At 41.9% G+C, this 23,790-nt stretch overlaps 2 protein-coding genes across 2 annotated transcripts; one reads left to right on the top strand and one right to left on the bottom strand.

Moving 5' to 3' along the window:
- Positions 1-904: 904 nt before the first annotated feature.
- Positions 905-7,793, top strand: LOC120023503 (zinc finger and BTB domain-containing protein 18.2-like). The gene is made up of 3 exons (XM_038967530.1): positions 905-1,045; positions 2,396-3,402; positions 3,490-7,793. Exons 2-3 carry the CDS (start codon positions 2,410-2,412, stop codon positions 3,982-3,984), a joined length of 1,488 nt encoding a protein of 495 aa, XP_038823458.1. The 5' UTR covers positions 905-1,045; positions 2,396-2,409; the 3' UTR covers positions 3,985-7,793.
- Positions 7,794-14,771: 6,978 nt separating this feature from the next.
- LOC120023469 (apoptosis regulatory protein Siva-like) lies at positions 14,772-22,336 on the bottom strand. The gene is made up of 4 exons (XM_038967493.1): positions 22,161-22,336; positions 18,807-18,989; positions 15,914-16,067; positions 14,772-15,011 (listed from the first exon to the last, which is right to left on the bottom strand). Exons 1-4 carry the CDS (start codon positions 22,279-22,281, stop codon positions 14,963-14,965), a joined length of 507 nt encoding a protein of 168 aa, XP_038823421.1. The 5' UTR covers positions 22,282-22,336; the 3' UTR covers positions 14,772-14,962.
- Between the last annotated feature and the right edge of the window lie 1,454 nt (positions 22,337-23,790).

Genomic DNA, 23,790 nt, shown 5'->3' with positions numbered 1-23,790 from the left:
TTGACATTTCTTAGATTTTTCTCAGACCTCAAAAGTGGTCTCCTGATGTGGTTTAAGCATTGTTATGGATTTAGGACACCCAAGTGTGTTGTTTTTCTATTAAAAAGCAGAAAATGTTTGGAAAAATCTGAAACCTGTGAATTTCTGATGCAGTTGACAGTCTCATTAATCTATTTCAATAGCAGGCCTACTTACACAATACAGCTTGGGTTGTCCTGACTGAGAGAGACCAATATGAGATTGATCATTTTAGGTCATTCATAGTGTGTGTCACTGTTTGTCATAGAATTTTTCTATGACCGGGCGGGTTGTTTCCTTCACTGGGTGGGTCGTTGGGAAATGTTTTGCCAAAGTAGAGTATACCCACTTCTACCACTACAGCACTGCTTGTGATCAACTCCTCATTGAGAAATAAACATGTTAATTGAACAGGTTCCATCAGTCCAAAAGAAAATATCAAAGTGTATATGTTCTCATAGATGTGACAGAGAGTTGGGGTTATGGCAAGTTGCAATAGCTTCATGGTTAGATGTATTCTGGGGCCAGGGAATTCCACCCCATCCAATATAAATTTTACCAACAAGATAAAATACATATCTGTTGGAATAACCTATCAAATGTATTGTTCTGACTCCTTCTCAGATTCAAATATATAGACCCGGAGCATAACTGTCTCTTCCATATAGACCTACATTAAAGACACGTTGGCACATATTAAGCACATAAGTCTTTCAAAGTGTCAATCAATTCCCAGGTGGACATATTCCAGAAAAGGGAGATGGATTTAGGTCAAATTGTGTTATCAAGGAACATTGCTACTTGCTGCCTCTGTGCGAGTTCATGCAGTAGTACAGCACGTATTGTGGTAGGCGTTATCGCGAGACTGGTCCATTAACAACCTGCTTGACACACAGCACTGAGTGCAGCTTGCCTGCCTGGGTCGAACTGAGCTAAAGAAACGACAGGAGAAGCTGCGAACATCTGGCCTAACATCATGAAAGGACGTCGGAACATTTAGAAAAATACGGTGACTTGGCAAATATCTGTAAGTATTGCGTTTTGACAATGAAAATGTTGAAACCGAAAGTTATAATACACTGCGCTACCTCCGTGCAGCGCAGTTGGCTTGGTCAGCGACAGTTGCTGAGTTCCTTTGCTGTTAAAGGCTTCATGCCATGCATTACGACCATGTAGGCTTATCTTCCTGCGTTCTTGCCTGCTTGTAGTTTTCCTTACGTTAAAACAGGCCAAACTAGTGCGCGTAAAGTAAATTATTGTATGGTCGGGTTTATTATAGGTTAGGCCTAATTAAAAGTATGATATGGACATTGACTTTTGTGCTTTTCGTCTGGTCTATTGCTATTTTATTTACTTTAAATGTTGCTACACCAATAGAAAGTTTTTTTTTTGTATATAAAGTCTGGTTGACCAGTGCGTAAATTGAACAACGACGCGTTATAAAGTTAACCACATTGACTGTTGTCAAGTGTTTTTTGTTACTTGAATAATAGACGAATTGTCGGAAAAAGTTTAATATTTTAGTGCTGGGACTGATGCAACCTCTGAAACAAGTTTTTCTTTTGTACGTAGCTCGATTCGGAGTAGACTAACATATGGTAAGGGGAGCACAGCTGGAGGTAGCGTTTCCAATGCGGTGATGTCAGAGTAGCTGACTCCACAGCTTGCAGTGTATTTAGCGAACAGAGCACTAGTTTACTCACTCCCCCGAGTTTTTTTCTTAACCTTGCCCGATGGGCGAGTGCTGGTTTTCACAAGCCTGAGTGTTTGTCCGTCTATTTTGCGTTCTAGGTAAATTGAACGGTTCCTCATGATTGTTCAGTAAACACAAACAGCCGAATAGACAGAGTTTTGGTCTGTGTGTGCGACTGTGCCCGGTCCGTTCTCTCCGCATTTTCATGGGAAGTGCAAAAACTAATGATCAACTAATCGGACTGCTGTTGGTCACTGGAGAGAAAGGTAGGAGACGTTTAGTTACTGGATAACACTGATAAACAGACACCGCAAGTTGTAATCAAGAAATCTGAATAATATACAAATGTTACATTGATTAAGTAGGCATATTGATGCGTAAAGAAGTCGATATGAAAAGGATATTTACCATATTGTAATGGCGAAATTAAGTCCGATTTTAACTGTTTTGTTGTTGACAACTGTGGAAGTCTCCCGTTTTGATTGCCAATGTTTGCTTTGCAGTGATCGACTACTTTGTCATTTTCTGCAAGTTTTATTATTTTTCCTGTACATTTCCTTTGGGGTTGGGATACTTTTGTTTGTAGTTGCCTCAAACACCAGATGAGTTGTTAACTCTCTGTGGCACCCTCTAAATGGCTGCATTTCGTTTATTCAATATCCAGTTTTTCCTGTTTTTCATCAGGTTATGAAGGAAGAATGGAGTTCCCAGACCATAGCCGTCAGTTGCTGCAGTGCCTGAGTCAGCAGCGTCACCAAGGTTTCCTCTGTGACTGCACTGTTCTCGTTGGGGAGGCGCGATTCAAAGCACACAGAGCCGTGCTGGCCTCATGCAGCATGTACTTCCATCTCTTCTACAGGGACCAGCCAGACAAAAGGGACGTTGTGCATCTGAACAGTGACATTGTGACAGCCCCGGCTTTCAGTCTGCTCCTTGAGTTTATGTATGAGGGGAAGCTGGAATTCAACACTCTGCCAGTGGAGGATGTCCTGGCTGCGGCCAGTTACCTTCACATGTATGATATAGTGAAAGTGTGCAAAAGCAAGCTGAAAGATAAGGAACTATCCACCCTGGATGAGAAGGTTAGCGAGGGGATAACACTGGAGAACTCCTCAGACAGCGAGCTGCACAGCAAGCAGCCAGGGCCAGGCCGGCGACAGACACGGACACAGCAGCCGCACCAGAGAGCCCCCCCGGGAGAGGAGTTTCACATGGACAACAGCAAAGTCAGGCTGGCTGTCACAGATTGTGATAGGTCTGCACAGAGCAGGCAGAAGGCAAATGGTCACCCTGGCAGGTCCCCGGACCTTGTAGGTGTCAATTACGTGTCAGCAGAGGCCGAGCCCTGCGTCCAAACAGCTGGAAAAACAAAAGCTGATGTCAGTAGTTCCACAGTATTGCTGTCCCAGAGGTCCCGGGCTTCAGATGACATGGACTGTGCTCTGGATTTGTCTTTCAAGCCACTGTCTAGCAGAGATCCCTTACACCCCTCCTATGTCTCAGGACAGCTGGCCCTCGACAGCCAGCAGCAGGGCACTGAGCCACTTGTTAAAGACGAACACGACTTGCTGTCAGAGCAGGAGGACAGTGAGCCGATGAGCCCGGAGAGCCAGCGCTTTGGGAATAGTGCCAGGAGCTCAGTGGTGACAGGGTTCACTGCCCTCTTCCCAGGCAACAACGGCTCCACGGCGGCCCTGCTCTCCCAGGAGGAAGACCTGATGGAGGAGGGGGAGAGCTGTGGGGGAAGGGAGGGCACGAGAGACAGAGAGGGCGAGGAGAGGAGGGGGAGGCTGCTGGGGGACAGTGAGGAGGAGGATGACCTGGCCTCCTCGGACATCTCCACTTCCAGTGGGGTGCTCCTGCCCCCGGGGCAACAGGTGTGTGTGTGCCCACTCTGCAGCAAAGTGTTCCCCAGTCCCCATGTGCTCCAACTGCACCTCAGCTCGCACTTCCGCGAGAAGGACGGGGCGCGCTCCAAGCTCTCCCCTGACGGCTCTGTTCCCACCTGCTCACAGTGTGGCAAGACCTTCTCCTGCATGTACACCCTGAAGCGGCATGAGCGCACACACTCTGGCGAGAAGCCGTACACCTGTGGCCAGTGCGGCAAGAGCTTCCAGTACTCTCATAACTTGAGCCGGCATGCCGTGGTTCACACACGTGAGAAGCCTCATGCCTGCAAGTGGTGTGAGCGGCGCTTCACCCAGTCTGGGGACCTGTACCGCCACATCCGCAAGTTCCACTGTGGCCTTGTCAAGACCCTCGCCATTGGATAAACCCCTCTCACCAGTGCCATGAAATAAGACAGAGTAACGTTTTATTACTCCCTGAGTACTACTGCGTATACTTTTCTAGTTATACATATTCACAAATGAATAATGACATATCCTTTTGGAATTCTACTCTGTGGCATTTCTTAAGTTAAATTGTAGCAACTTTAGAATGCACAAAACTGGATTTCACTGGAAAGATGTTGGGCTTTGACATTGGCCTATATGATTTAGTTGCACAAAACTAACATTCTTTTCAACTCAAGCTGGATGTACTGTATGTTAAAGGTGGACAAATCAGTTGCACTTGTCTATTTCTGTATTGGTACTGCTGAGCTGGATGAAGAGTGTTCTGCTGAAACATTTCTATGTACATACCTTATGCGCAAGGAAATTCTAGCACAATATCCTGAATGGATGAACAACGTCTGAGTAGTGCACATGGGGAAGGAGAAACAAAAACCGTCCAAGAGTAGCAGTATATTTTCTTTTTTAAATCCAACCTTATTTATTAGTCTACTTGCTTAACAGGAACAAATATCAAAAGGCACTGAAAAAATATTTGAAGTTGGAATACTGGATTTTTTTTGAGGGGTAGCTAGTATTTACATTTTCTTTATGGTAGGGATGAAGCAGACCACATAAATAATGTTACCTAGAATAGAGGACTAAAAGAAAGATGAGTGGCAAGGGTTTTTAATATCATAGTAAAATGGAGCTTGTCCTGAAGGAATTACTTTTTTGCTGCACTGGCCTTTCAATGTTCATCACAGCTTGCTTAGAATCAGGCTGCTGAATGAACATTAGAAGTGAATTGTATTATCACCTTTACACTCTAGCATGATGCATACAGTTTCACTATGAAGTGAAAGAATGCCCGTATCACTGGTGCCTACTGATATTCTTGACACTCCTGCTGTTCTCAGGCAAGCATGGGACCTCTTGCCATCAATACAACTAATCTATAGGCCTTCAAAAACGTGGTTAGCACTTTCTGTTTACAGTGCATTAATACCAGGAAATAACTTGGTCACTCTGTGATAGTATGCCAGTTGACTAATCAGTGTACTTAGAAAAATGTAATAAATGTGCCATAAATCAAGCTTTTATTGATTACCAGTTGACTTCTATTTAGTAAGTCCAATTTCTGGGTTAATTTTCTGTATTTCGGCACTGTAAAAGAAAGGGTAACCACGTGAATATTCCATTACTGTCCATGTAATAATGCTGGAGGCATGCCCCGATAGACAGGGCAGAGAGTGGGTGAGGTGGTAAATATATACTCTGTGTGCCTCAGTGCTTCTCTGAGGAGATGGTGTACTGTGGATATCTTGTCGCCACGCTGTTCTTTCATCAGAACTTCATCAGTTTATTTTGCCCCTTGCATTTACTCTTATACTGTCCTATCTATTTTTCTGTTAATGTTGAAGTACTACTGATAATGTTTGAGTGAAACCTTTGGTGAAACTTAGCTTGACAGAGTCCTTGGACAGAATATGTACTTTGAGCCTGTTATGTGTTGGAAGGGTTTCATTGTAGTTGGGTTCAATTTGATGCTATACATATGGATTCCTACAAGGTGAGTAGCACTAAAAGTCCAAGAAATTAGTTTAATCTGTCCTGAGAAGACTTGATCAGAATTATTTATTAGTTTAACTTGGTTCAGGGTTTACTTTAGGTGTGATCTGTTAAGATGAGCTAATTTCTCTAAGCTTGAAAGACTGTTGATGTCTTGCCTTGGTATTGGGGATGTTTTTATTACTTTCTGCAAATCCTGTTACTGTAATGAATTGGTCTGTTAATGTATCTTACACAGAATTCTTAAATTAAGTATTCAAGATTTGTCTCACCAACCGTAGCGAAGCACTTGTTTTGAGCATGCATATAGTTTCAACACTGATATTGTCTAGGCTGCTATTTCTTACTATTTGTATATTTAATGTAAATATATATTCTATTTATCAGTGTTGTTTCTCTTTATTACAAGAACACATGTAGAGTTGAGAAAGCAAGGTGTCTTACGAAGGCTTCAATCTCTTAGGGAAGAGTTTAATATCTTCCCTCCCCCTTGATTTGGGCTTCCTTTTCCTGTCACTCCAGTGAATTTGGTTTCCTTTTTATATTTAAGGTCTCATAGGCCATCTCTTCACTACATATCAGAAAAGGGAATAATATTGCTATGACTGCTGTTTCAGCAGAGGAAGCAGTTATTCACAAGCCCAAACACACTGATTATGGTATAGAATATCTATAGAAATCCTACAATACGAACATTGTTCTCCTGTCCCAGGTAGTTCTCAAGGGATAATTTTGCATCTCTGCTTTCGCTGTGAGGGAAAAAGTCAGCATGAGTCTCTCTTTGCACTTTTCGTATTGAATGGAGCCATTGGAATGTGAGAAATGCATTTAGCAATGGGAGATCTGGGAGACAGTAAACAGGTGCATTGTCTGGAGGCATCAAAGAACAGCCCTCAATTCCCAGCATGCATTAGATAAGTGCTTCATTGTTCTTTTATGTGGAGAGGATACCACAGTGACTCCATAGCATCTTAATCAACACAATCTCTCTTTAATTGTTGATGTTTCAAGAACCTGTTTGATTTGAGGTATTGCAACACTGATTAATCTGATTTTTATAATAGGAAAAGTAGTATGTAGGTAGTATTTATTAACATCCAGTTATACCTATTTCATCATCCTCCCACTGGAATGAGTTTCCCAATATTTCATGAAGCTGTGTGTTTTCAGAAATGTCATGTAGTGTTAACAATGAGTGGTATTTCAATCAAAACACAGGAATGTAGATTCATTCGTGTATTTTTCTCACTTTTGAAATAATTTTTTTTGCATGATGCCGTTGAAACAATGATTTATTGTTTTTCTCATGTACACATGCAGCTGTGCAGGGTTAGAAAACTATGTAAAATCTTCTCGCTGGTTTCTCAGTCATTTATTTATATCTCCAGGATCATCACAGAATGTGCCTTGCAGACACAAGTGTTGCACCTGGAGTTGCCCTTTTTGTACACTGTAAGTTTGCCACAGACTGCTGTGATGACCATACAAACTTCTGTTAATTATTTAAATTTATTCATGGTATCAAAATGTCAACAAAGCCCATTGTTTTGAAATCTTTGTAAAAGTTTTTAATCAGGAATTCAATGTAATGTTAAGCAAACTGAACGCAGTTATTTGTTTTGTTTGGCTCTAAGCCAAGTCCATGTTTAGGATTGAACCTAATTGTGTTCCATATGATGTCATGTTTAATGTGAAACACTGAGAGATAGATTTAATTTATGTTTGAAAACTCATGCCGGTGCTCCTGATCGTGGGGTTATGTTTTCCTAATTCATGCTATAGGATTTTACGGTCTAGAACTGAGTATTAGGTTACATTTAATACTGGAATTGTGTCTTTGGCAGGTTAAGACTGTGAAATTGTGTGTAATCATGAGAAATATTTATTCAATTGTTTCTTGTGCAACATTTGTCTCAATTTTGATTTGTAAAATGAAAGATGCTACTAAGTGTCAATGGACATCTTTTTAATAGAATTTTTAGAAGTGCCATTAGAATGTAATAATTTTTTAATAAGAAAGGTATATTTTATAGTAATCAATTGCTTCTGTGTTAGTGGTTTATAGATTAGGGGACAATCTTATGCAGAATTGACATTGTAGAACTCGAGGCAATTTATTTCTGTTTTGTTTGCGCTTTCTGAGTGTTTGTGTGTGTGCGTGCTGTGGAGATGTGACAATCTTGAGTTAGGTCTTTTATTAAAATTATGCATAGATTAAACAGAACCCTTTTCTGTGATTCTTGTGGATTCTTTCTTGTTTCCTCAACATCATGTGTACAGATCTGGCCACTTTGATTTAGTTCTTCAATCCTGTGTTTTGTTCTTTACTGACAGTCATACTAAACGGAGAAAGGATTTTCCTCCATAAATATGTATAATCATTGTCATGGGAAATTGAAGAAGTAATACTTACTTGATTTTTCCAGTACTGACCTTTTAGATATTGTCAAGGAGAGTCATTGTTGCCTGCGCACAAGCAACACCCGATCAGTGTGGGGGTAGTGAGAGGACTGTATACTGACAACACAATGTGCTAATACTGTGGGTCTTAGTCTCTATCCCATTGAACCCATAAGCTGCATCCAAGGACAGGATCTTTAGCAGTGGCGTGTCATTATTCCAGAGTTACTGACAATAGTCCACAGAGAAAATACCTATGAATACTTTCAATTGTTATTTATCCTTATATTAATCACCTTCCATTTCCTTTAATGAAAGTAAACTTAAACTTAAAATTCTGGATTAATTTACATACATGAGCAAACAAACAAAAAGATCCATGAGTAATTGGGGATCTCCATTCCAATTCGCTGGTCATTTTCTTTGCAGAGGGGTCTTAATTATTCCCCCACTGCACATCTAAAGAAATCCAGCTGCTCTGCTATGCATTACCAATAGGGATGAATTGGGAGTTCCCACCATCCTCCCCCACCCAGCACACCCATTCTGTGGTGCACTGACAAGGCAGCATCCACTCAGCCCCCAAACTACTGCCCCAACCTTGGCCTCATCCCACCACTATTGTGTGCGTGGGTAGTAGCTCAGCTGCTCCCATTGTCTGCTCCAACTCCCGAGCACCTACTTTATGCACAGACAGACGACACTGCGGTGCTGGCCAGCCATCCACAGCACAAAGAAAATAAGGTCCTCCGAAGATCATTCATAAACACCCTGAACATCCTGTACAGTACCTCCCAGTAAATAAGGGCCCTCACACTGTAAACATTACTTCAGTTCTCAGGGATTTCACGTGACGATCTGGATGTCACTTCTGCACTAGGCCATCATGTATAGATTTCTATCTACATGAACCAAACCTGAGAATGGAAAGTATGGGCCATGTGATAAGGAATAACTGTTGGATGTCAGGGCTGTGATGTGTACCCTTGAGTTAAATTATAGAATAGTGAAAGCTTTCCAGGACCTTTAAGCCTGGTACATTTAGGTTGTTTTTGACCTCTACAATATTCTGTTTTTATTTATTCCCCAGTTTAGAGGCAGACTTGGGGGAAGTTGAGATGAAAGTTGTAAGTGTCCACCACCTCACAAGGCCAGCGGTGGGAGCCCTTGACCTCTGAACGGACTGCCAGGGACAGCTGGTGTGGCCCATGTTTATTTATTTATTTATTTCTTAACAAAAGACAGGTGGTCAAACTTGAAAAGGGCACACACACACTCCCAGCAACAAACAGCTTGGTACAAACATCCAGTCTCGAATTCTCTTATCAAGACACTCATCTGCGGCATAGACATTCTTTTCACTCGCAGACAAATCACTATCACATTGCTCTCATGGAGAGACAGTAACAATGAACTCACACATTGTGGAAAGGCTTTCTCTGTTTTAACATTGTGATAAAATTATTTTTTTCCTCAGTTTATTTGCTCACATAATTGACTTGGTTACATTCAAGTTCCCCGACAATACATAAGTTACATTAAGAAGTTGAATATATGAAGGAGTGAATTAGTTAGACAGTTGTATACATAAAACATATCACTGGTGTTCAGTTCATGCTGGGGTTCCCTTGTTTGGAGTGACTCGTCTGGGGAGTGCCAAGACAGTGTGTCCTTGGTCCACTGCACAGCTGCCACTTACTCACACTCAATGACGCATATTTATAGCAGCAGTATCACTGGGCTCGGCGCTCGCACTCCGAGCACAGCTGGTCCCCAAAAGAATGGGTGAAAGACAAAGCCACACGCTTCCACTGCAGTTGATGTCCAAGTCTGTCCAGTCTTAGAAGAAAAACCGTGACCTGTTTCTTTAGAGTACCAGAGGTAGGGGTGTGTTGAAAACCTGGTCATCTCTGTATACCCGTCGCAAGACCCTGACAGCTGCATGTTCTCATTTTAAGAGTGCATTAACACAATGTCATTACAGAGTTCAGAGAGAGCAAAGGGAGAAGACCCCCAGAGCTGGCATCCACCTTTTAATTAATCGAATATTTCAATTAATTATTTCAGATGACATACAGACATGTACACTCTGCAATGTGTTTACTAGGATGGCTAGGATTTGACCCAAGTCTACTACTTTGAAAGGCTGGTTATGGCACACCAACTCCATCATCCCAGACACTCTAGACCTATTACAATTTACATACCGCCCCCAACAGATCCATAGACGACGCAATCTCAATTGCACTCCACACTGCCCTCACCTACCTAGATAAGATGAATACCTATATGAGAATGTATTCAATGATTACAGCTCAGTGTTTAACACCATAGTCCCCTCCAAGCTCGTCACCAAGCTGGGGACCCTAGGACGGAATGCCTCCCACAACTGGGTCCTGGACTTCCTGACAGGCTGACCCCAGGTGGTGAGGGTAAGCAACGTCACTTCCGCAATGCTGACCCTCAACACGGGGGCCCCACAGGGGTGTGTGCTTAGTCCCCTCCTGTACTCCCTGTTCACCCACGACTGCATGGCCACGCATGACTCCAACACCATCATCAAGTTTCCTGATGACATTACGGTGGTAGCCCTGATCACCAGTTATGATGAGACAGCCTAAAGGGAGGAAGTCAGTGACCTGAAAGTGTGGTGCCAGGACACAGCCTAGTCTCATAGACTGGACGTAATATAGTAAACATAAATCCGGGACACTCAGATTAGTATGATACACTACATGACCAAAAGTATGTGGACACCTGCTCGTCGAATGTCTCATTCCATTATTATGGGCATTGATATGGAGTTGGTCCCCCCTTTGCTGCAAAAACAGCTTCCACTCTCCTGGGAAGGCTTTCCACTAGATGTTGGAACATTGCTGTGGGGACTTGCTTCCATTTAGCCACAAGAGCATTCGTGAGGTCGGGCATTGATGTTGGGCGATTAGGCCTGGCTTGCAGTCGGCGTTTCAATTCATCCCAGAGGTGTTCGATGGGTTTGAGGTCAGGGCTCTGTGCAGACCAGTCAAGTTCTTCCACACTGATCTCAACAAACCATTTCTGTATGGGCCTCGCTTTGTACACAGGGGCATTGTCATGCTGAAACTGGAAAGGGCCTTCCCCAAACTTTTGCCACAAAGTTGGAAGCACGGAATCGTCTTGCATGTCATTGTATGCTGTAGCATTAAGATTTCCCTTCACTGGAACTATGGGGCCTAGCCCAAACCATGTAAAACAGCCCCAGACCATTAATTCCTGCTCCACCAAACTTTACAGTTGGCACTATGCATTGTGGCAGGTAACATTCTCCTGGCATCCGCCAAACCCAGTGCTTACGTTGCTGCCGAGAGTCAGCTTGGAACTCGGCAGTGAGTGTTGCAATCAAGAACAGATGATCTTTATACGCTTCAGCACTCAGTCCCGTTCTGTGAGCTTGTGTGGCCTATCACGCGCTAAGCGCGCGTGTCCTCCCGGGTGGCGCAGTGGTCTAGGGCACTGCATCGCAGTGCTAGCTGCGCCACCAGAGTCTCTGGGTTCGCGCCCAGGCTGGGCTGGGTTCGCGCCCAGGCTCTGTCGCAGCCGGCCGCAACCGGGAGGTCCGTGGGGCGACGCACAATTGGCATAGCGTCGTCCGGGTTAGGGAGGGTTTGGCCGGTAGGGATATCCTTGTCTCAGTATGTAAAAAATGTAATAAAAAATGTATGCACTCTACTGTAAGTCGCTCTGGATAAGAGCGTCTGCTAAATGACTAAAAATGTAAATGTAAAATGTAAGCTGTTGTTGCTCCTAGACGTTTCCACTTCACAATAACAGCACTTACAGTTGACCAGGGCAGCTCTAGCAGGACAGAAATTTGACAAACTGACTTGTTAGAAAGTTGGCATCCTATGACAGTGCCACGTTGAAAGTCACTGAGCTCTTCAGTAAGGCCATTCTACTGACAATGTTTGTCTATGGAGATTGCATGGCTGTGTGCTCGATTTTATACAGTGGCTGACATTGCCGAATCTACTAATTTGAAGAGGTGTCCCACATACTTTTTGGTATAGTGTATGTAACGTTTGGTGTGTTTAAATAAGACAGATGGTTACTTAAGGCAAAAATTTAAATGAGGTGGTTGGTCTGGGTGGATAGGTAGGCATTTAACGCGAATGTCTAGGAACCCGAAGGTTGCAAGTTGAAATATCACAGACAACTTTATCAGTTTAGCTAATTAGCAACTTTAAGTGCTTACTACTTTTTAGCTACGTTGAAACTAATTAGCATGTTAGCTAACCCTTCCTCTAACCTTAACCCTTGAACCTAACTCCAAAACATAACCCGAACCCCTAGCCTAGCTAACATTAGCCACCTAGCTAGAATTCGTAAAATACAAAATGTTAAGAATTTGCTAAACTTATGGTATGTCATGAGCATGGCCTTATTTCTATTAGCTAGCTAAAATAGCATCCCTCTGTTTGAGCAGGGTGTTCCAATAGGCTAAACTAGCTAGCCTAATTTGCTAGCTAAGTAACGTTAAGTGAAACTGAAAGTTTAAAAAATCTCTTCTTTCATTTTGGAATAAATTAATTTGTTAAACTGTTCAACTACGGTCTTTCTCTTTGAGTCAACTACTCACCACATTTTATGAACTGCAGTACTAGCTAGCTGTAGCTTATGCTTTCAGTACTAGATTAATTCTCTGATCCTTTGATTGGGTGGACAACATGTCATTTCATGCTGCAATAGCACTGATAGGTTGGAGGACGTCCTCCGGAGGTTGTCATAATTACTGTGTAAGTCTATGGAAGGGGGTGAGAACCATGAGCATCCTAGGTTTTGTATTGAAGTCAATGTACCCAGAGGAAGACAGAAGTGAACTGGTAGGTAGCCTAGTGGTTAGTGTTGGGCCAGTAACCGAAAAGTTTCCGGATCGAATCCCCGAGCTGACAAGGTAAAAATCTGTCATCCTGAGCAAGGCAGTCAACCCACTATTCCCCGGGTGCCGTGGATGTCGATTGCAGCCCTCTGCACCTCTCTGATTCAGAGGGGTTGGGTTAAATGCGCAAGATGCATTCAGTTGTACAACTGACTAGGTTTCCCTCTGGCACCCTACAGAATGCTGTTGAAGCTACTGTAGACCTTCTTTGCAAAATAGTGTTTTAATCAATTATTTGGTGACGTGATTATATGTAGTACAGTTTTATCTAAGGTTAACTTTTTAAATGTTTTAAAATGTTATTTTTATGGAATTCACTGAGGATGGTCCTCCGCTTAACTCTACACACAGACACTCCAACACCCACATTCATACTGACTATACACACACACACACAAAATCAGGGCTCCCGAGTGGTGCAGCAGTCTGAGGCACTGCATCTCAGTGCTAGAGGTGTCACTACAGACCCTGGTTTGATTCCAGGCTATATCACAACCGACCGTGATTGGGAGTCCTATAGGGCTGCGCACAATTGGCCCAGCGTTGTTATGGTTTGGCCAGGGTAGGCCGTCATTGTAAATAAGAATTTGTTCTAAACTGACTTGCCTAGTTAAAAGGTTAAATAAAAATCATATACACTGCTACTACTCTGTTTATATATCCTGATGCCTAGTAACCTTATCCTACCACTCCAGTATCCCTGCACATTGTAAATGTGCTAATGTCACTGACCCTGGAACTGCTTACTTTCGTGTTCTTCTTATTTCTATTTATCATGTTTTTTTGTTCTACTTGAATTTTTATTGCTACTGATATTGATTCCTGCATTATTGGGAAAGAGCAAGCAAGGCATTTCACTGTACTTGTGCACGTGACAATAAAAACTTGAAACTTGTTCTGAAGTCCTGTGGAGTGTACATGCCCTACAACCTCAGCAGCTTATTTCCAGTGATGTGTAGCCAGTTTAAGATTTCATTTCAAACAAATGTGCTTTGACGGACGGACGCCTGGCCACCCAGCAGCTGTCTGCCTGCTCACCCAGCCAGAACTGCTCTTGGACACCAACTGCAGAGATCCCCATAGACCAGAGCCACAACTGACCTGCGGAGCACTGGTGTGACTCGTGTTCAAATGCCTGTTTCCAAAGGACTCCAGTATAATCTCATAACGAATACCTGTAGCTAATACATAGGGATACGAGTCATAGGCTAGGACCTAGTGTTCACCTATTCAGAAAAAAACAATGAGTCCCCTACTCCAGAAGCGCTTGAGTTAAACTTAAAAGGATTAGATGGGTAAAAACCATACGGAAGTAGCATCACTGTGTCCTCTGATAGACCAGATGGAATTTTCACCATATTGCTTACCTATCCAATCGATTCAAATGTACACGTTTCATGGAGGGCCTAGTGTCTGCAAATCCCCACAGACCCTAGGCCCTCCGTGGATTGAGTTGGACACATGGTCTCTGGATTGTTTCTGGACAGGGCTTGGGTGACATGACAATCCTGTTCGACTGGTAATCTGCACTTCCGGGTACGTCCACAACCGAGAACAATTATCCACAGAGCATAATACATGACCCTGAAATCTGTAAGTGATGAGAGCCAAGAAAAAGTGATGACTACAACAGCAGTGTATTTAGCCAAGTCACAGGAATCGTTTACCAGCTCATGTCTGAATCAAACCTTGATATGTGCTGCCACCTGCTGCTTTGATAGAGTACTACTTGGTAGAACAACCTTGTTTCAAACATTCAATTATGTAGCCTACTACACTAACTTTGCACTACCTCCACTTCCCTTATGGGCAGCATGAGTCATTCATGATTGAAATTAAACACATACATATGAGCTGCACGAAAACTGTGCATGACAAGCAAAGTAGCAAACAAGGAAAGTAAAGCGTCCAAGTATTTATTCCACAAACATAGCAAAATACATATATACAAAAATACAGTTGGATCATGGTTAAGATTTTAAAAAATAAGCATAAACATGTATAACAATTTAGAGTTAAGAATATTTAATGTAAAATAACTACTAAAACATTCAAGCATAATGCTTAATTTTCTCCATGTTCTGTTGTTGATTACGATAAGCAGCCGCAGCACAGTACTTGCTCATACTGGCCACTGTAACTGAAGGAGAAGAGATACAGAGAAAACAATGAGTAACAAGCAAAGTAAAGTGGAATAAAACATTAAAAAAAGGCTACATCTCAATGTACGTGCTCTGCACTGCTTGCTTAATCAAATATGTTGCATACTATTCTGTCGTACCAAGCAAAAAGGCAGTAACTGCTCATTTGGTCGAAAATGAGTTATTTATTGTAGCAAAAATGACTACATGCTTAGCCATGATGCTTAGTCATGTGGACAAGTATCCTACCTCTATTGTATTGTGTTTTGGATAAAATGGGGGTCATGTTGAAATTAACTGTATAAAGACACTCTGAAACCAAGGTAAATAAAAGCCATTTTCTCAGTTCCATGCTATGAGCAGTTACTGCATTTTTTCTTGTTTGGGCAGTATTGTAGAGACCCTCAGACAGTTAGATGCCTGTTATATAGGTTGTCAGTGCACATTTACCCAGTTACACAGGGTTTAGCAAGGTCCAGTCTGCCAGTCAACCTGCTGTCTGACAACCACAGGAATGCCTGAAATGTTTGTGCCAGGAGTCCTTGTGGTTGGTTGAGCCGCAGAGGGTTGGGCATGGTAGGTTCCATTATATGACCATGCTGTCTATTGTATGTCCTGACAGTGGTCAGAGTGAGCTGTTGATTTTATTACAGATTTATTTGGCGTAGCCTACAGCCATACAGTAACCTGTGAGTGTTGAGAATAAACTGTTTTATTTCAGTCGAGAATTCAATCTTCTATTCTGGACATGATTTAATGTAGGACTTCCTAAGGTCATTACACTATGGTAGTGGAATAGCAGTAGATGCTCTGCTTGCTGACTTTACCCAACTCAGAAGAGATGCTCACTCTGACCAGAGTAAAATCGGATGAAAGGAGAAGGGTGAGGAGTGTCACTTACTCGATGACAATGCAGACAGAGCAACAGGGGTTGGAGCAGTTGGAGCACTGCTGGATGCAGGAGGGGCAGGCTGGGCGGTCACACTGGGAGCACTGCCTCCTGGTCCTCTGGGCCTTCTCACACACACAGCTGCCCTTTGAAACCAACACAGCACCTGAGACAACCACACAGTCGGATGTCAGAGATTTCCAAGTTCCCAGTTCTTGAACGTGGCATAAAGCAAAGGTGTCAAACTCATTACACAGAGGACCAGGTGTCTGCTGGGTTCACACTCCTCCCTTGTACTTGATCGATCAATTAAGGTCACCGATTATTTAGAAAGTCTCCTCACCTGGTTGTTTAGCTCAATTGGACACGAATTGAAAGGAAATAAATAACTAGCCAGTGGCGGCCGCTGATTGGCTGAATACTCGGGGCTCGAGGTGGTTGGAGTTGTCAAAGCTGCATGACAGGAATATGAAAAGGTTTTCAAACTACTGCTAGTTTCTTTAAGATATAAAAGTGATCTGTGCATATGAACAGCATAAATACACCCATTTCACTTTTGCATGTCAAAAACAAAATGACCACTTCTGCACATGCTGTCACTGTTTTGAGCAGAGTATACTATGAAAACGAGCAGCCAGCTTACGTCACGAACACACCAGGGAGAAAGTAACATGCCTGCCGATGCGCCCGTGGCTCACAGCGGTCTAAGGCACGGCATCTCAGTGCTAAGGTACAATTGGCCCAGTGTCATCCGGGTTAGGCCATCATAGTTTAGAACAAATTCTTATTTACAGACTTGCTAAGTTAAATAAAGGCTGAAAAAAATAAAAATGTGACAACATCTAACTGGGGATAGCTAGCTAACAATGTCACAAAGCATGATACACTGCTAGCCAGTTAAGTTTGATTATGAAAAAACTTCATATTTCCGAGTTAGTTAGATATTAGTTTACAAAGACTTGAAATTGGCATGGGAGCTAACAAGCTAGCGGCTTATCAAAAGGTAGATAACTTTTTTGGGGTCAAATTAACCAGTTAACCAAACAATTTCTCAAAATTACTGTAGCTGGCTAATTAATTTGATCATGCTTTGTGATAGACCTGGTTTTATGCCGTTTTAGTCCACACAACATGGACTAAACCTACAGTAGAACCTGATAAAATATGGGGGTAACAAAATTAGCCGTGATTGTTGTCCTACCAGACCTGAGATGGTTCTAGCTAGTGTATCCCTCTGTTCTTCAACTCTTGTTGGATGTAGTTGTCCGGTTTATCAGGTCCCAGGCTACCATAACTGCTATGATTATTTACTTACAAGTTAATTAAAATTCACTTTAGCGCCATCTGTAACTGATAGAGCAGATCTAGTCTCACGTAAGTAAGCCATCTGGTGCAAGAGACATACTGGGAGGGAGAACGGGAGCACATTTGAGCACCCCAGGACGGTCCATTTACTTTGTGCTGTTCGAATTTACAGTTGAAGTCAGAAGTTTACATACTGGTTGGAGTCATTAAAACTCATTTTTCAACCACTCCAAATGTCTTGTTAACAAACTATCTACTTTGTGCATGACAAGTCATTTTTCCAACAATTGTTTACAGACAGTGTATTATAAGTGAAATAATCTATCACAATTACAGTGGGTCAGAAGTTTACATACACTAAGTTGACTGTGCCTTTAAACAGCTTGGAAAATTCCAGAAAATGATGTCATGTCAATTAGCCTATCAGAAGCTTCTAAAGCCATCATTTGAGTCAATTGGCAGTGTACCTGTGGATGTATTTCAAGGTCTACCTTCACACTAGTACGCAAGTATAAACACCATGGGACCACGCAGTCGTCATAACGCTCATGAAGGAGACGCGGTCTGTCTCCTAGAGATGAACGTACTTTGGTGCGAAAAGTGCGAATCAATCCCAGAACAGCAAAGGACCTTGTGAAGATGCTGGAGGAAACAGGTACGAAAGTATCTATATCCACACTAAAACGAGTCCTATATCGACAACCTGAAAGGCCGCTCAGCAAGGAAGAAGCCACTGCTCCAAAACCACCATAAAAAGACAGACTACGGTTTGCAACTGCAAATGCGGACAAAGATCGTACATTTTTTGAGAAATGTCCTCTGGTCTGATAGAAAATAGAATTGTTTGGCCATAATGACCATCGTTATGTTTGGAGGATAAAGGGGGAGGCTTGCAAGGCTTCCCAACTGTGAAGCACAGAGGTGGCAGCATCATGTTGTGGAGGTGCTTTGCTGCAGGAGGGACTGGTGCACTTCAAAATAGATGGCATCATGAGGCAGGAAAATGATGTGGATATATTGAAGCAACAGCTCAAGACATCAGTAAGGAAGTTAAAGCTTGGTCGCAAATGGGTCTTCCAAATGGACAATGACCCCAAGCATATTTCCAAAGTTGTGGCAAAATGGCTTAAGGACAACAAAGTCAAGGCATTGGAGTGGCCATCACAAAGCCTTGACCTCAATCCTATAGAAATCCTATAGAAATCCTATAAAAACATTTGACCCAAGTTCAACAATTTAAAGGCAATGCTACCAAATACTAATTGAGTGTATGTAAACTTCTGACCCAGTGGGAATGTGATGAAAGAAATAAAAGCTGAAATCACTACTATTATTCTGACATATCACATTCTTAAAATAAAGTGGTGATCCTAACTGACCTAAGACAGGGAATTTTTACTAGAATTAAAATGTCAGGAATTGTGAAACTGAGCTTAAATGTAGTTGGCTAAGGTGTATGTAAACCGACTTCAACTGTGTGTGTGCGCGCATATAAAAAAATATTTAAAAAATCGAGTGAGGCACCGCCCCTAACGCACTAATGGACGGGCCACTACTGAAACCAGCAGACAAGTTGCAATTCACCTGAGAAGATTATTACCTTGAACAGGTGTAAGTCTGCCATCCTGTCCAATCAGTGCCTGTCCCCTCAGTAGTGTCTGGCTCACGTCAGCTGTCACACCTGGCCCCGAAGGCTGTATCGTTGAACACTTCTCCGTATCTATATTCCAGATTTTCCCCATGACAGCTTTGGTACCATTGAAGAGCAGGGTCTTTGTCTTTTCTGTAAGAGAGAGGCAGAGATAAGCAAACAGCAGATTGAAGACAGTAAAGGCATCCGCATGTTTCCCAGCTTAAACATTTTGGAACAGTTTATGCATATATTCTTACGTTTTGGACTTCGGCAAGGGGTTTCAGGTGGTCGGGCACACGTTTTAATCTAGGCAAGCCGAAGTCTACGCACCCTTGTCGGCCATTGGCCAACAGTAGGGATTTTTCAATAAACTGCCTGTCATTCAACGAGAGACAACTCGTCCTCATGCACATTCTTTTCCACTTACTGCACCAAACATCCTCGTCAGATGCAAACTTGCACGACTAAGATCTTCTCTGCAAAAACATCAAAATTATTGACAGATTTATCTTAGATTAATTCTGACTATTTTGAGGAAGTGTATACTGGCTATGGCGTTTCAAAATGGATAAACTGAACTATTGCCACTTTCTCAGGGATATGCAAGCACACTCGTTCGGGTCGCCTAGCACTGCGCCAGCAGAACTGAAGCATGCTGACATCTTAATATGCCCAGAAGCAGTCTTCTGACTAGGTGACAGTTAAACACCATAATTAGGGTGTTAGGTGATGCGACAAACAATGGACGCTATGTGAGAATTCTACAAAAAACAGCAGTAGACAAATCCATTTTCACTAAGTGTCAACGGGGTCATCAAAATACATAAATCAATGGATAACATGAAAATGGTAGTTGTTACCCATGTCTACAAATTTACGCAATATGAGTCCAAATGGAAACCAAGTACCATGCTAAGAACTTTCAACTGTGGGACAGAATTTGATTTGGGGAAAATAATAAATTTGAAATCATTGCTAAGAATAATTAAAAAAAAACTACAGGTCATTGTTTTCAGGCTGGTTGTATTGGTGCTAGCTAGGTACCAAGCTAAAGCTAGCTATCTACCCCAGAAGTTGCGGTCAAACAAATAAATGGTTTATTACCAGCGCGGTATTGTAAACACATCGTTCGTGGCCGGTGTTTGCAGACTTTGTACAGCTTTGTCAGTGCTACTGATAGTAGTGGTGGCGCTTGGCTTGCACGTGCAAATTCAAAACACACAACATTCTATAATAAAACTGTGTTATTTGATGTGTCAAATTAAAAGCTTATTTAACGTGTCAACTAGTGTTAATTGACATATCGTTTTTGACATATAGACCCAAACGGCGTTCCATAGTATGTTGTGAAGCTAATAGCAGTGACACTATTACTGTGTAACTCCGGTAGGGAAACATCTGAAAAATAGCGCACTTAGTAGTGTGTACCGGTGCTCGACCAGTCGCGAAAGCCAACATCACCCACGACAGATAACGGTTGATTGTCAAGGGCAACGAATACCATTAGCTCGATTCACACAGCAGACATTGTGGGATAGGTTAGGAATGCTGCATTGCACGTGTAGCACAACATTTTACACGTTGTCATTACATCATATACCTATATAATGTAGGTACGCATGTCAGCTTCGACATTGGTTTTGCACATCGGCATTAATCTAGACAGACAGAGGGGTTCCATACCGATGTTCGCATTTTTAGCTAATATCGTCCGATTCCGATATGTTCACCGATATATTGTGCATCCCTAAAAATAACATTACAACCTAACCCAACTCGGGCGTAGGCCTACCTTAGAAGTAAGCCATGTTAGACATATTTGGCACTCTAGTCCTAATCAGTTGGGCTACTGAATACAACATAACTGGTAAATAGTAACCCATCTTTTTGTGCATGCGTGGCACCTTACTGCTCAGTGTAGACTCCCAGTTCTGCATAAAACATCAATATATATTAACAATATGACAACCTAACTTTAAATTACATTTTTTTTTTTTTCATTCTTAAGAGTTATTAGCATATTACATATGTAATTTGCAGACAGTAGTATAAATGTTGCTTTCTAATTTCATAAATTGTTACAAACTCAGTTTAGCATATAGTATGAAGATGTGATCATTTACCACCCTACTTTAAATGGGTCTTAAATTACTCTAATGATGTATCCCGTACTGCCCGATTTGCATATTAATTTAATAAATTGTACTTTCATCTGAATCCTCTGTGTTCTACATCAGCCCTGAAAATGTCATGACCACCCTATCTTTTAAGATATTGGACAAAACATGTTGAATCCTGACAGGTGATTACATTGACAAGGGATTCATATTGACCTGTCCGTGACCCTTTGGACCTTTTCCAATCTCTTAAAAATAAGATCAGCAACACAAAATATAACACCAGAATGAAAGAAAAATGTTGATTCCCAACTCCCTATAATAATAACTAGCCAGAAAGCATAGCTAGGGAAAATCAAACATCCCTAGTAGGAAGCTAGCATCATACACACAAAAGATTCTTTCCCTAAAAATGTATACAAACATATTTACATCCCTGTTAGTTAGCATTTTATCATTTGTCAAGATAATCCATCCACCTGACAGGTGGCATATCAATAAACTGATTAAACAGTGCTATCATTACACAGGTGCACCTTGTGCATGGGGACAATAAAAGGCCACTAAAATGTGCAGTTTTGTCACACATCACAATACCACAGATGTCTCACGTTGAGGGCGCATACAATTGGCTTCCTGACTGCAGGCCTGTCCAACAGAGCTGTTGCCAGAGAATTGAATGTTAAATTCTCTACCATAAGCCCCTCCAACACCGTTTTAGAGGATTTGGCAGTATGTCCAATCAGCCTTACAACCACAGACTGATTGGTTGGGCCTGGCTCCCAAGTGGGTGGGCCTATGCACTCTGGACCACCCATGGCTGCGCCCCTACACAGTTATGTGAAATCCATAGATTCCTTATATGAACTGTAACTCAGAAGAAGAAAAAAAGAATTGTTGCGTTTATAGTTTTGTTCGGTACAGTATATTTCTGTAACGTTTGTGGCTAACGTTAACGTTACCTGGAAATAGTCAAAGGCTAAAACAAACTACATGTAATGCCTGTCGTGGGTGGATATAGCCACCTAGCTAAATTATCAAGTAATAAAAAGGACATTCACATTTGGTGTAGGTAGTTACCTGTTGTAACCTACCTAGCTAATGTTAGCTAGCTAGTTTTTACCACTAGCTAAACAACAGCACACGGAGTAGGGCCAGCTAGTTAGCTAACAGCCAGCCAGTTATTTCAGACAGTAAACCTTACCGTAGATTTCTTGTCTGTACTTGTCCCCATATACGCCGTGATTATTCAACTCCTTTTGTCCAATGTGAATTTTATACTGCGATGAGAAAGATTCAGCGAAAGGATAAGATCTTTTAGGCATTTTTTTTGGAGAAGAACGTGCATCGAAACCTAAAATGCTTGCGGAGCAACGCCCGGAAGATACTTAGCCTGCGAACTAACCAATCCGATCATTGATCTCTTATCACGTGACTGTTTTATTTTGATTACTCAAACCACGTGTTTTTATTATTTTATTTAAACTTTATTTAACTAGGCAAGTCATGTGCCAGCGTTTGAATATTTATGTTGCAGCACGATTATTGTGGATAGTCAGATTCATATAAAAGTCTGTTTAAAACGTTTACATGCTTTGCAAGAAGAACGTTTTCTCTTATAGTCCTGTTTACATGAACACATCTGAAATCAGGCTACTGATGGGTCTTTTGATAAATGCAGGAAATCGCAGAATAAACGTTCTACCGCAGTGACCATGTTATTTTTGCGCAACCTTTTTGTGAAAATGTATGTACAAACTATTTCTAAGATGCATACTTTCCGTTTTTCACGAACTCACTTCACTGGTAATAAGAGGGAGGCTCGCTCGACTGGTGCTAGCACACGCGCAGATCAAATACACAGTTGTCCTTGATGTCTTTTGTTTTTGCATTTTTGTTTTCTGTTGTTGTTTTCCTTTATTCGTGTATTTTTTTCTATTTTGTTATTTTTGTTGGTTGTTGGCACATCGAGTGTATGGTTGTTTTGGTTGGAGGGGTGGAGATGGGGAGGGTTTGGGGAGGGGGAATTGAGGGGCATGTTTTTCGGGGGCTCTTGGTTGGTTGGGGGGCAGCTCTCGGGAGAACTGTGGGGGGGATCTTGGATGGTTGGTGGTCTGGCGGTTGGGAGCGTTGGGCCGGCGGCCGAGAGGTCGCTGGTTCAGGTCCCCGAATCGACTGGGTGCGGGATCTGTCGATGTCTGGGATATTTGGGTAGGGTGCTTGAGCATGATTGTTTCTGTGGGTCACTTTGGATGGGAGCGTCTGCTAGATGAACATAATGTAAATGTTGAGCGGCTTCACAGGTAGATTGTATGTTTAAAATTAAAATATATAATAATAATAATACACTGCTGGAACACCGATTAAGCTGTTTACATGTCCTAATAATTCAAAACATTGCTCAGAAAACCAGGTGTTTTAATCGGCATATGCTTACTAAGATTTTGACCTTTCACCAGTTAAGATAAGCAGAGTAAGGTGTTTAAATCAAATCAAATCAAATGTCTTTGTCACATACACATGGTTAGCAGATGTTAATGTGAGTGTAGCGAAATGCTTGTGCTTCTAGTTACGACAATGCAGTAATATCTAACAAGTAATCTAACCTAACAATTTCACAACTACCTTATACACACAAGTGTAAAGGAATGAATAAGAATATGTACATAAAAATATATGAATGAGCGATGGCCGAAAAGCATAGGCAAGATGCAGTAGATGGTATAGAGTACAGTATATACATATGAGATGAGTAATGTAGGGTATGTAAACATTATATAAAGTGGCATTGTTTAAAATGGCTAGTGATACATTTTTAAAGTGGCTATAGATGA

Source organism: Salvelinus namaycush, chromosome 28 (genome assembly GCF_016432855.1).
Source record: "Salvelinus namaycush isolate Seneca chromosome 28, SaNama_1.0, whole genome shotgun sequence".
NCBI classification, from domain to species: domain Eukaryota; kingdom Metazoa; phylum Chordata; class Actinopteri; order Salmoniformes; family Salmonidae; genus Salvelinus; species Salvelinus namaycush.
This window is presented reverse-complemented; position numbering and strand designations above follow the sequence as displayed.

What these genes read in the sequence shown, in the direction of transcription:
- LOC120023503 (XM_038967530.1), top strand. Translation starts at nt 2,410, where the DNA reads ATGGAGTTCCCAGACCATAGCCGTCAGTTGCTGCAGTGCCTGAGTCAG. An exon ending in GCAACAACGGCTCCACGGCG is followed by an intron (nt 3,403 to 3,489) that starts GCCCTGCTCTCC and finishes GAGGGCGAGGAG; the next exon opens with AGGAGGGGGAGGCTGCTGGG.
- LOC120023469 (XM_038967493.1), bottom strand. Translation starts at nt 22,281, where the DNA reads ATGCCTAAAAGATCTTATCCTTTCGCTGAATCTTTCTCATCGCAGTAT. An exon ending in GTACAGACAAGAAATCTACG is followed by an intron (nt 18,990 to 22,160) that starts GTAAGGTTTACT and finishes TCTCTCTTACAG; the next exon opens with AAAAGACAAAGACCCTGCTC. An exon ending in TCTGTCTGCATTGTCATCGA is followed by an intron (nt 15,012 to 15,913) that starts GTAAGTGACACT and finishes CTTCTCCTTCAG; the next exon opens with TTACAGTGGCCAGTATGAGC.